The 13,785-nt window shown below is 46.4% G+C and overlaps 2 protein-coding genes across 2 annotated transcripts in view; both read right to left on the bottom strand.

Moving 5' to 3' along the window:
• The window catches only part of LOC149332012 (sulfotransferase 2A1-like), a 252,829-nt gene that overhangs the window by 179,418 nt on the left and 59,626 nt on the right, over nt 1-13,785 (bottom strand). The window lies entirely within an intron of this gene.
• LOC149332015 (sulfotransferase 2A6-like) lies at nt 149-3,480 on the bottom strand. The gene is made up of 2 exons (XM_089556998.1): nt 3,330-3,480; nt 149-1,296 (listed from the first exon to the last, which is right to left on the bottom strand). Exon 2 carries the CDS (start codon nt 1,274-1,276, stop codon nt 329-331), a length of 948 nt encoding a protein of 315 aa, XP_089413124.1. The 5' UTR covers nt 1,277-1,296; nt 3,330-3,480; the 3' UTR covers nt 149-328.

Here is a 13,785-nt window from a genome sequence, read left to right as displayed (position 1 = left end):
CGAGTTATGATTTAATTTTTTTCATTTAATGCGCTATCGCCCGTTATACGCTGCAGGACGCTGGCAAGAAAAAAACCTGGACGCTGTCAGCGCAAGAAGAATAGAGAACGATTCTGATGTTAACGCACCCCAAATAAGAAGCATTAAGCAAAAGCACTCCATGCAATTTTATTTCTCAACCAACGTTTTAGTTTTGCGAAACGTGTTTCCCATTAGACTAAGTGCTCTGTTTATGATAGCATTTCTTGTGATATTTTCTGCAGCAATACATATTTAGGTCTGCTGCTTGGCTTTTAAACACAGTAAAAAAGTTACTCTTGGGCCGATGTCAATGCGGGATATCCACGTCTTTCCACAACGTCATGACGTCACATCCTTTCGTCTTTTCTTCGATCCAGGCCTTTGTCTTTTCTATCTGTTCCGGTGTGAAGTGACTTTTCCAGTCCCCCACTCTTCCTCTGCGCACATATGTTGCGCCTTGGTGCATTTCAGGCGCTGCTGCGCTGAATGTTTTGCAGAATTCAAGACACTTTAACGACCTCTTTTGAGCAAGTTCTCCCAGGCTCAGTATTCGTTCCTTAAAGCTGTAGCCGAAAATAACTTTCATAGATTGCAGGCTTGACGATTGCAGAACTCTTTCATAAAAGTCCCGGTCTTCTCTTAGTGCCTTGCTATGCTGTTCACCAAGAAAATCCGCTATCTTGAGAATCCATAAACCAGTGCCGGTTTTGAGCTGTTCGTATGTGAAAAACAACACATTCGGCTCGTCCCTCATGTTGTACCAAGGCAAAAGATGTTCAAAGAAGTCGCCGGACCGAGTCTTTCCAGCAAGGAACATATCGAGAAATGTGCCAAAGGACGTGTCCTTGAAGCGTTTGGGAGTGAAACCCAAGAAGAAGTAATAGCTGGAAACGCAGCAGTCGTATGGATTCCTAGCTACGTAAATGTACTTGGCTTTCTTAGAAAAGACCATCTTGCTGAATGGCAGGTGGGTGATCACGGGACCTTTCCTCTCAAGTCGATTGGCAACTTCGGCTCCCGTCAGTTCGATTAGGGGCGAGAACAACATGTATTCGCCGGGCTCTTCTGGCGTGTTCAGTCTGGTCAGGATGTTGGACACGATGTACTGAGTCCACGTAGTTCCGCATTTCGGATACGTAGCAATAATGACGTCATTGACACGTGGTCGATACTCCATTGCTGAACGCACGTTCTCTTCGGAGAAAACCTTCATCATGTGAACTCCGCAGATCTCTGCATACACGCTGGGGTCCATTCTCTAAATTAGGCCTCCCCCTGTAAATATGAGGGGCGGTTTTTTAAGTATAAGCAAACCTGAGGCTCGATGGCTATTTGAGAAATCAGTACAATTAGAACTAGACCTAAGGAAACCGATATTACGAAGTACTCGTACTAAAGAACGAACTTTGATTCCCCGGACACTGCCCATTTTGTTCAATGTTCTTAATAGCCCGAAATAACGAAACAAACGGCAACTAAGCCCGATTCAACGAAGTTTTTCGGATATTAATTGAGCAAAAAAATGTGCTTTCCAGTGCTCGTAACTAGTCAAAAAAGCCAATTTTTGTGAAGAAAGAAAAGCTGTGAAGAAAGAAAAAAAAGGAAATTGCAGAATTGCACTGAAGTCTTCTTTAGAGCGAAAATGCGACAGCTTTGCCCCGTCCTCTTTTTCTGGCTAAATTTTTATTATTTTTTATGTCTGAGTTTTTTTCATATCGCTGCGGTGACATGCATTAAAGTAATGTGAAAGCAAAACCTCCCCCCTCTCTATCGACGCCATTGCTATTCGGACGTCCAATTGCTGTAACTACGTTCATGGCTATTGCGACGTGTCTGTGTGTTTTTGGCGTTTAATTACTTTAACAATTACTCCAAATCAATAAAATTTGAAATTTGGCGAGATTTTTCACAACTACCTAATACAATCAAGCTTTTTTTTTCATATATCTTTATAGAACGACTTGAACGAGACGACAAAATTTGCGTAAACTTTTTGATGACACATGCATACGCATATAATGCTCTCTCATTAACAAAATAAAGCTGTGACGGAAGCTTTAAAGATCCTCTTCGCAGCAGACTGTTATCGAAATCAAGGCGACCACGCGCAACAAGCATTTGCCATGTTTTAAGTGCGAGGCTTTAAAAAAGAAGGCAAGTGTGGTTATCACCGGTTAAACATGTAACTGCAGCTAAAGCAGCGTCTAGAAGAGCTCTAAGCTAAGTGTTTATAGGTATTATAGTCTTTACAGTCATAGGCGATCAGCACAATCCAGAAAAATTTCATCTGTTGTAACATAGAAGGCGTTTCAGGGAAGACTTTAGAAAAATAAACAAAACAGGCTTGCTATGTTGAAAATATTTCTTTAGGGGCACGGTATTACCAGTGTCGGCGCACACCGGAATACCGGTGCATTGTCCGAAGTAGTACGCTGGTTAACTGATCTCTGGTAATTAGCATTTCAACAGTCGCAGCTAGGAAACTGGTTGCAATTAGAGATTTGTGGACGATCGTTAGCAATAGCCGTATTAGTTTTTAGGACTTCGAAAACGCAGTTATCCTCGGCACGCTGTGACTCCACATAATTTGGCTACATAATGCCAAAATACATGAGCTTTCGAAAAGCATGGGGGCAAAACATGCTTTGCAGTGTGCGTAATTAGTCAAAAAAGTAAAAAAAATGTCGAACCTCACCGCCAAAGGTCATCCCGCTTTCTAAATTCTAAAAACTGGCATGGCTGTTACTAACGACCGCTTACACATCTCTAATGGCAACTAGGCGTATAACTGAACTAGTTAAAAAATTAATCAGTGCTAATGGCTCAGTGTTTATTAATCAGTGGTTATGGCTCAGTGGTTATGATGCTCGGCTGCTGACCCGAAAGACGCGGGTTCGATCCCGGCCACGGCGGTAGAATTTCTTTGCGGGAGAAATTCTAGAGGCCCGTGTACTGTGCGATATTAGAGCACGTTAAAACACCCCGGGTGGTGAAAATTTCCGGAGCCCTCCACTACGGCGTCTCTCATAGCCTTAGTCGCTTTGGGACGTTAAACTCCATAATCCAAACCCTAAACCTAACCAAAAAATTAATTATTAAAAGTCAGTTAACTAACTACTTATCTATCTACTTAAGGCTATTCACCGTTTTTCTAACGTCCGCCAACACTGACAATGCCATGCCTAAACAGCCGTAATTTTAACTAAAAAAACCTATTTGTGAGAGTTACTAGAATTCCTCCCTGAAATACCCATATAGAGGGTTCCACCGGCTACACGCACAGGAAGCCAATGGAAATAAAAACTCACCTGACACAGCTGAAGAAAACAAGAGAAGCGATCCTGCGTTTCCACGAGCTGCTAAGAGCTGATAAAAGTACGATTGAGTGCCGACGCCTTGCCAGCTACTGTGCAGAGAAAATGGCGTCACTGCGCAGTTGTCACACGTGCAGCGATAAACACACCTGCCTTCTCCTTTGTTATTGTATTTCGTCCTCTGCGCCGCTTGCCACAATTAAATGCGTGGCAGCTGCGAAAAAAACCACGCCGACCGCATGTGTTTTAGAACGCATGCCAGGGTATAATTTAAACTGGCAATGAACCTCCCGTAGGAAAACACATACATTCAAAATGCAACTGTTCAAGGGCACATTCACCAACTGTAAATTGTTGCCATAGCTCGGGTAGACCAGGAATAAATTAAACATAATGACACATCACGTACGAGCAGTCGCGGTAGCTGAGTGGTTATGGTGCTCGACTGCTGTCCCGAAAGACGCGGGTTTGATCCCCGCTGGGGCGGTCGGATTTCGGCGGCGGCGAAATGATAGAGGCCCGTTTACTATTTGATATCAGTGCCTGTTAAAGAACCCTAAGGGGTGGAAGTCATCAGGAGCCTTCCACTATGGCGTCCATGATAGCCTGAGTAGCTTGGGAGCATTAAACCCCTTCAAACCAATCCTAAGGCATCAAGTGCGGAAGAAATAAAACGTAATGACGACATCAGGGCACTGACTCTCACTGCATTGGGTACAAAAGCCAATGACGAGGTCTACCGCTTCCTGAACTTCATTGAGAGGAAACACAGGGAGTAAAAATAATTCGAAAGCCGACGTTCCATTCTTTCCATTTCGTGTAGCCGTGTTGTCAGTGTGATCAAAGCAAAAGTAGGTAGGAAAGAAAACGGTGGGTGTCGGCGTCGCTCCGCCACTGAAACAAGGATTCAAGACGTTTTAAGGCGAAAGCCTTTAATGCCTCATCGTGGTCGACAGCACGCTGTCAGCAGACGTGTCACGCTTTTCGGTTGGTCGACATGGTTATGACGCGAGAGTGCGTGGATTCGATGTGATGGATGCGTGACGCCCCCTTTTAGAGCACATGACAACTAATAAAATAGTTGTCCGCTCCGAGAGGGGGCGCAAGGCATTCGTGGGGGACCACATTACGTAGCTCATTGCTGCGAACAGTGCCATGAATATAACCGAACTCATCGAAGCAGAGAGAGTCGTGCTAAAGAAGCAATCAAAGTCGACAGTCAAAGTGTATAGTTGTAATGTGTAGACAAAATGTGTAGTCGAATAAAGCACTAGTAAGCACAAACAGCCTCACAGTCAATGTCAAACAGTGCGCCAGGAAGGGCTTTCGCCTTGCAGCACTTTAAGCAGCCAAAGTGCCTTCTGAATTTTTTTATGCGAGTAAGCGGCATCAATTGTGCCCTTCTGTCACGATCAGTGTGACGTCTATTCCAACGCCCGACGTCAATGACAGAAGTGACCAATGGCAATGGCAAGGTATTAAAAACAGAATGCATCAATAAATAGCAAGGGACACTTGGACTCCGCCTTAAGGGTATGACGCGATAGAGATATGGGTTAATCCCCATATATGTAGAATTGGTTCGTCCATACGTATTTGCCGAAATGTGCCTCTACGGCCGTATCTATAATCATCGCCCAGGAGCCTTAAATCCCTACCTACCTAAGAGGTGAAGCATTCAGGGCCCATTTCCGAAACATATCCCAGGTTCCCTCTCAACACCTTGCCAGTATTCCTATTACCAGACCAGCACATCGTTAACAGACACCACTGATGCACATCGCGCCATTCTGCAGTCCCAGTTTACACGCGCCTCTAGACCGTCCTCGCCACTTTGGAGCCTGGAAAATCCCCGTGTCCTTCTTTCAATACCTGGCATCAGAAAGGAGACCGATTTACCGCCGATAGAACTGAAACAAGTCACTCTGGAATATTTCCATGAGTACCATTCAAACCGGTTGCACGTCTACACCGACGGCAGAGTGAACCCTAACAGTTCTTCGGGCTTCGTAGTCATCCCTGCAAGGACTACAGAAATTAGAGTTAGGATTGATCACCACACTTCTTCGACGGGTTCAGAACTCACCACTCTTCTTGTCGACGCTGAACACATCAATCAGCAGCGCCCTCAGCAGTGGTCTATTTGCATCAATTCCAAAGCTGCCCTACAAGGCTTACAAGCTTCTCTTCGCCGTGGAGCCCATGAACAACTGGTCGAGAAAATTCGACAATTACATCACTCTTCCATCAATGCAGGAGAAGCCTGACCCTATTATTTCGCGGACAACAAACATCATCACTGTTTTTCCTCGGCAGGTTTCCAATGAGTGTCGTATCGGGTGGTGCAGGATAATCAAGCCATCTCACGTGTGAACTATATAGTTGTAAAAGGAGCATTCACACTGATAATTTTCGCGCAACGTATTGAGTTAGAAGAGGCACAAAACACCAGGCCCGGACTAAAGGACACCAGGATAACAGGAAACAGCGCTGTGTACAGAGAGCTCATATCCAGGTTAGGAACCATACGAAAACAAAATGCAGCACGCTGCCAGCCGCAAACCAAACACAAATAAAACTTGAGAGGACACTTAGCTAAAACAGATGCTTGGGCAAGTTGGTAACTCATTTTCACCGGAACAGCGCGCACTAAGACACGGACAAGAAGGGAGACACGACACACACGAGCGCTCGTGTGTGTCGTGTCTCCCTTCTTGTCCGTGTCTTAGTGCGCGCTGTTCCGGTGAAAATGGGACACTTAGGCTCCGCCTGAAAGGTGTGACGCGATAGCGTTAATGGGTCTCTTCGGCGGCTTGGGGTCTTGGCGTATCACTTCGCAGAGGCGGATGCTCTTCTTTTATTGCGTTTTTCTTTTTCGCATAACGCTTAACCTGCCTTCAAGAGCACGGTGCAATAACATTAAGTATTGTACCAGAAGAAGAACTCTCTCTCTGTCGCCCAGTTCAGCCTACATGACCATTATCGCGGAATGGGTCATTCCCTGCACTGCATTCATACATTGCGGGGAGTCCTCACACCACTCCTGGCGAAGTGCAGCAGGACTTAAGCGATGCGCCACTGTGCCGGCAAGTGCCTGTTTCAGACACAGCCGCTGATGTGGGGCTTGTGAGAGCCAGGTTGCTCTCCTAGTCAACTTCTGCCGACCGATCATTGCTTCAACTGCCACCTGCAACGGTGGCCAGGTTGTAATGAAGACACAAGGACACGTGGCCAAGATGGCAGGTGGGTCTCCTCCTTTTTCGCTCGCAGTGCCGACAACATTGACGACGCCCGATTATCCGGGGAACAGCAGTCGTGGGAACATTGGTTAGTGCATAAATTTGTGTAGTACTCTCCTGAAACTATAATCTTATTCATATTGCTTTATGGCATTGTCCTCCTTGTGTATTAGCGCATATATCTAATTTTTACCTACTTCTGGTTTCTTGACCGCTTTCAGGCTACCGCCGTTCTTTAGCGCATACTTGATTCACTTCATATTAAACTTCCGTAGTCGGTCACCTTGCACTCACTGACTTGCTTTGACAGATTTTCAAGCACAATTCTTTCTGCAAGGTTAGAGGCTTTTATGCTTTGGCGTTTCTTAATGAGATCTTTCGTCTCTTTAGTAAGCTTGCCGGTATCCTGCCTAACCATTCTATCGCCTACTTCTACTGCCCGCTTCGTCACGACAGCTGTGACATCATCGTTCATTGCTGCAATGAAAACCAGAATTCATCCATTTTCCCGCTTACTGCTAACTCGTTGATAAGGTCGTTGATAGGGACTTTGTCCTAAGCATTCTGAGGAAGAGCAACCCTCCAAAAACTCCCGTAGATGACTTTCTGGCTTCCCCGTTCCTGCAATTGACGGGGACTGAAGGCGCCGCGAAGATGAACAGGTCAGGTCTTTTGAAGACAAATTTGCCGTTTAAGAGGACACCTTACTCCGAAAATGCCAAATACATTTAGGTCGCCAGGGATGCGTACAACGTTTGCGTTCCCCTTTACTATCAGGTCGAGGGTTCCGCGCCAAAATCTGTGAAAGATTCATCATCAGGTTTCACGAAATGTTCATTAATGGTATGCTGTCGTGGAGCGACTACTTCGGCCACCTCATACCCTGGTACGAGCACTGCGGCAGCCCGAGCATTGTTTTCATCACCTATAAAAGGTTGAAGAAGGACACGAGCCTCTGAGTGCTAAAGACTGCGGACTTTCTGGGAGAACAATATGGCGACAAGCTTCGAAAAGACCCGGCGGAGCTTCGCAAGATCCTTGACACGTGCAGCTTGGAGAATATGAAGAGATTGTTAAACAAGGACTTCGCGACTGTTCTTAAAGATCTTCTATGTCTGCCGCCAGAAAATGCTATAAAATGTTTAGTAGTCTTTCGTTGTGTTAATGCGCAAATGAATAAGTTTCATGAAAGAGAACCCTTTATTCGGAAAGGAATCATTGGCGACTGAAGGAGGCATTTTAAGCCAGAGCAAATCGAAATGACTAACTCCTGGAGAAAGAAAAAAGCTTGCGGATCAGACGTAATGCACTTGTGGAAGGACATCGACATCCCCTAACTTCAGCACCCTGCAGACGAATAGAAAAATTGTTCTATGAGTTGCGTACACGTCTATTATAGAGCAGGTTTAGTGTCACTTTAGACATGTGACACTCGGCTCTATCCTTATTCGTGTTTTAGCATGCTTTCAACGTCAGTGCCATCCACTGCAGAATACACAAGACGTGAAGAATGTAAGGTAGACTCTCTACTCTCAGCTTAAAGCACTTGACGCTGTCTGGTGGAAGGTAGTTCGGAACATTGCCAGCGTCTTATAGCCAAAGGTTAGCCCGCCCTCTGTGGTAACACGTGCTAAGCACGACGCCGGCAGGATGAAAGGTCTTGAGCAGGTGGGCGGCGTTATTTGATGTAGGTGTCCATTGGCTTCCGCTTGAGCCTTGGCCCGCTCCACCAGACGAAGACGGTCTTTCAGGTCTGACCTGGTTACGAGGGCCTCACACTTTTCTAAACAAAGGCTGAAAAGTATTTGTTAATGGGTTCGCCTTACAGCCCAAGGATGAGGTAATAGTATAGCTGTCTCAAACACCAGTCACAATTGCTACTGAGGGCTATACATTGCATTATAGCCCCTTGTTTGGGTATGTAATGGTTTATAAGCGCCTGTATGTTGTAAGTTTCTGTCGGCTATGTTCTTCGTGGGTGGGGCTGGGGGGCGGGGGGAGGTTTAAACTCTGCTTTTAAGCTTCCGGAAGTGTATATCTTCTGCTTATGTCCTCGGGTTTTGTGAAGCTTCCGATGTCTTCACCGTTGTTCGGAACGTGTACCCTCAGAATATAGCGGCTGCTTTGGCCTCGGTAAACTACACGAAAAATATTCACCACAAGTCTATACAACAATCTGCTGTTGGACATTACGTTCGGCTTCAGGTCCATATTCCTCATCCTCATAGAGGGCGTGTTACTACAGATCAAAGACAAAGTCGTCAGCCACAAATCCGCACTGCATGAGAGCATACTCATGACCATCGACACCAGGGGGGCCTTTGGCAGCATAAGCTACGACACAATTTTGGTGTCCACTACTGGTGCGAATAGCATCGTGAAGCCACGATGATGCCCAGATTTGCAGATTAGAAGAATCTCTAACGGGACACACCATTCTCAGCCAATCGGACACTCACAGTTCAACACGGACTTCCTGAGAACTGCCGAAATTCCTCCAGAAATCAGAAGCTCCAGAGCGGTTCAGCCGATCTCCGCAATACAAACACGGAATTACACGGAAGGAGACTAGCAGCCAGGGTTTTAACCCACAGAAAAAAGCTCGCCAAATTAGATCCAGTGCTGAATCCGCTAAATACACCCCACAAGGACGCTGGCGGCGAACCTGACCACGTGCCTTCTCCTGATGTGGACAATGTGGGGGACTTGCCGGCACCTGCTTTGGTCTAAATTCTAGCACTGCACCTTACATATTTTCCTGACTCAAGGCCTGTCACGGAGGAACAGGTTTCTAGAGCCTCGCCTCGGGAGTTTGTTGGAGAGGAGCCAGAATACATGCGTAGGATGATGCTGGAAAAATAATTCAGCAGCGGCAGTGTTTGAGCTAGTTCGTTAAACCCGCGCTCAAAAAGACAAGGACACATAAAGAGACGGACTTACTGCGCTGTGTGTTGGTCTCATTCTGTGTTCTTGTCTATTCGAGAGCTTTAGCGATCTAAATGCTTCTAATGACACTTACGTTCTGCATGCAGCACTCAGTGGCCAGTGACAGTTCAGGAGGCAAAGGGCGCTTATGGAAGTTGCATTAAACTGGTTTGTCTGACTACAGTATTGAGCTGTTCTTCCTTGTGCTTGTTTCCTTCATGTAATAAATTCTATGAGGACGGAAGCGCTCGAGAGAAAAAATAAAATTCTCATTGTTGACGACCGTCATTGCGCACTCGCGCAGTACATATCTTGCAGCATGCATTATAGTTTGTGTTCGTCAAATGATTAAGGCAACTCCAATTAGCCATGCATGCCTTCTGTAGCTACGATCCTCCTGAAATTATGCTTTGGTGCAGTGGCTCAGTGGTAAGGCGCCCGTCTACCCAGCCGGAGTACCCGGGTTCGAACCCGACCGCGGCGGCCGCGTTTCGATGGAGGCGGAACGCAAGAGGCGCCCGTGTGCTGTGCGATGTCAGTGCACGTTAAAGATCCCCAGGTGGTCGAAATTATTCCGAAGACCTCCACTACGGCACCTCTCTTTTTCTTTCTTCTTTCACTTCTGCCCTCCTCCCTTCCCTTACGGCGCGCCTCAGGTGTCCGCCGAGATTTGTGAGAGAGATACTGCGCCATTTCCTTACCTCAAAAAACCAATTTACCAGTTTATTTTGACGCTTTGTTCCGCTGGGACATAAGTGGCCTAACTTTAATCACTGTTTCAGTAAAACGTGATTGCTTTGTGAGACCACGTAGCCGTGATTTTTAGTCGGATTATGGCACAGGGATAAGTCATCTTTAAATCCTACAGCCTCATAGGATATCGGAGACCATTCATTCTACCCTACGTAGCAAATTTTGCAGCAACTCTGAGACAAGAGAAGAGGGCAAGCTGTGAAGTTTGTTTCTTTTATCAATATATGGTTGTTGCTACTAGCCAGACAAATAACTCGAAAGTGTTTTGCCCTTTCCCATGCGAAAACTTGTAATTTTGATTTTAATGTATGTTCAGTGGTGTACATAGTTCAAGAAATATCTGTCATAAGAATTTCCACCATGCTTCAGATGGCATTAAGATTGACACGTGGCACCCAGTATTCATAGCGGTAATAGTGAGAAAACTGTTCAGCCAACAGCCGCAAATAGATCTCTCCACGTTCCAGAAACACCAAGGCTTGGAAAGTATATCCGTATACACGCTTATTAGGATATGGCGCGCTACGTGAACCGAGTCCCTTTGTGAGTGGTACTTAAAAGTTGATTTCCAATTTTGTTTGCACGGTTAAATCTTTTAGGTTCTAATTTCAGCGGAATATGGGGCACGGCAGTCTATCAATAAAAGCGCAAGCCGCAAGCAGCCTCCACGAGTCCACGTGGACTTTTTCAGCAAAGCGTGCACGAAGCAGAAGAAGAGCTAGCTATCGTCCATGCCGGAATCGCTGCGAGTCCAGCTGAGGCTACAAAATAGACACATCCAATTAGGAAGCTGAAGATCGATGCCAACCCCAGAGATTAAGACGCCAGAGGACGGCGCACAGAGCCCGGCCGTGGGCATCGACGGTGAGGATCTCCAAAAAAAAGTACCGACCGACGCCGGCCTGGCTGCACAGTCTCCGAGAGCGGCTAAACGAAAAACACCGCGGAAGAGCACCGGCAAACGCCGTCGGAAGGGACGAGAGGACTCGCCGGCGCAGGACAAGGTGACGTCGGTGACGAATAGTCCTGTGGCGACGTCGCCGCCTGCTGCAGCATGGGTGGATGCCTTACAACCTGCCGGGTCTTCCCGCCAGGAAGCTGGCTGCTCTTTATCGCCATCCCCGTTTCCTGCAGAAAGCTCTCCTGGATGTTCACCTCAGGTATTGACTTAGGCCACTGCGCACGAAACGCGGCGGACAATATCTGTACATATTGACGACTTACGGAGGTCGGGGATGGAATCACTCCAGCGCCATGTCTTTGATTTTCGTGATATTTTCTAATTTATTTTCCCTCGGGCATAAATTATTTACAGCACTAATGTCTCATCGAACAAAGCCCACATTAAAAAAAGTTCCCGTATTCTGTTCTTGGTTTCAGGGACTGTTGGCTTCCGTCATTAGCATATCATAACGACCCCTAACTTCCCTACCCTTGGGAGCACTGTAGCGTTAAGTGTACGGTATAAGTCGTATTCTTATCTAAGTGTATGGGCAGACAACCTGATCACTGAAATGGATATCACTTCACGCACAGGCGGTGAAATGCTAACAACGCGTTACTCGCGGAAAGCTTCGTAGTCAATATTTCAAACAACGTAGACATTAGATGCTACCTTGTGAGTGATGGTAGCTCTCATTTGGGCTAGTAGTTTGCAAACGTATCTTTTTTTTTCAATTCTGCACATAAATACAGAAGTGTTTGCGCACTATCAATAACCATGCAATTTCCTCCGTAGATTCTTACAAGTACCTAGGCGCCCTTATTTCACGCGATATATCTGGTACTGATCATGTCCCCCACTTAACTAACAGTGTCCCTGGTTATTTGCGGCGCAACCTCGCTTTAGCTACCAGCTACTATCAAAGGGACACTGAAGCGATTTCCCGTCTACTAACCTACTAGGGTTCGGAAGTAGAATCACTGTTGATCACGTCTGGGAAGTTATTCTTGGTTATGGGTGAGACACCGCGAAATCATCCATGGAAAGTGTGGCGATAAAATTTCCCGCGACCGGGGCGAGTGAAGAAATAGAGAAGAGCGAAAACGGAAACCTTGATCATATCGGCCAATTGGACGTCGCACTGAGCAGTCGGAGATACTCGAGTCAACCCCAGCTAACTTTCAGCTAGTATTCTTCCTCTTGTCCCGTGCTTTCTGGTCGTAACAACCGTGTGAGCAGAGTTTTGAATCACCAGATTCAACATGCGGTACTTCTCTGCGTTCGACGATGGTGTCTTCCACTGTTTGCCGCAAGATCAAAAGCTCGCAGCACAAAGGGTCGCTACTGTGAAGAGCTACAATTCCAATCCGACCAAAAGAAAGCGTACCCTGCTCGGAACAAGTATTGCCCGTAATGCGATCTCTATGGTTTTCAATCTAAACAGCGCAGCTGAAGCAAGACACGGTTCTTTCTTTCTTCTCGCACATAAGAAGCGTGTCACCATTCCCAAGATGCGCCTTCCCTAAAGAAAAATCATTGGGAAAGGGCATTTACTTCTTATTCCAATTTCATTACATTACGACAGTTCCGACGCCTGTGTGTTTTTGTGCATGGGCAATGATCAGACCACAGAGAGTGACGCTGAGATGGGACACACAAACAACTGAAGTGAATGGCTAACTTGCGTGGCTAATTTTCTCACTCAACGCGGCAAGCGACAGAGTTGCTAATCACGGCATAACTCAGCAGCAGCACGTGCTCATGACTATTCGCGTGCGGACAGGCTATTGAGAAAAGCTCACTGTTGTTTAGAAGGTCGTGGCGGCTGTCGAAATGTTTTCCCACATGGTACACGCCTGACATGCTCGCGGAGCCTTGGGAAGCTTTACAGCGGCAAAGGAATGTGTCAATAGCCTCAGCAAAAGAGCGACACGAGCTTCTGAAGCAGCCTTAGCAAAGTTCGTTTCGACGTTTCCAAGCAAGCTTGAAGCTGTTGATATGCGGCACCTTGTTATTTCACCCTTTGCTGCCCCGTCAATTATTCTAATTTTGCGATAAAAACGATATTGTTCGAGAGAGGTTCGTTTGGTTTGGAATCCGAATTGAAGGGAGAAATGAACACTAACACTGACCTTCATAACCTTCGTACGAACAAAACTCGAGTATCTTGTTTGGGATCCCAACCAGAATAACCTTGTCCATACCAATGAGAAAGGTTCAGAATTTTCCCTCTGGATTCATCTCATCTGAACAGTCCTATATCGAACGAGCTTTATGACTGAAATCTCGATTAAGTTTGCCCACGCTGCCCTGTCGTCGCAGAACAGCACATCTGTATTTATTGCATACCTGCTGTCGCGACGGCCTAGACAAACAAATTTTCGTCACGGTAAGCCGGGCGTTGAGTTTCGCCATAACTGAAAGAAATCCTGGGGCGCATCGTAGGCCTGGATAAACTCAGCTTGCTGGAAAGTTTGACGCAGCGGTTACGGCAATGTGATGTGAATTTTTGGACTGGTGGTACATAACTGGAGTGTTTTGGGTACGTAATCGCGAACTGCTCTTGGCGTGTATAGTGGCAGGCCGATGC

This window comes from Amblyomma mixtum, chromosome 8, assembly GCF_055824585.1.
Source record: "Amblyomma mixtum isolate Tamu chromosome 8, ASM5582458v1, whole genome shotgun sequence".
Classification (NCBI taxonomy): Eukaryota; Metazoa; Arthropoda; class Arachnida; order Ixodida; family Ixodidae; genus Amblyomma; species Amblyomma mixtum.
The sequence above is the reverse complement of the archived record's forward strand: the minus strand, read 5'-3'. Positions and strand labels throughout refer to the sequence as shown.

What these genes read in the sequence shown, in the direction of transcription:
- LOC149332015 (XM_089556998.1), bottom strand. Translation starts at nt 1,276, where the DNA reads ATGGACCCCAGCGTGTATGCAGAGATCTGCGGAGTTCACATGATGAAG.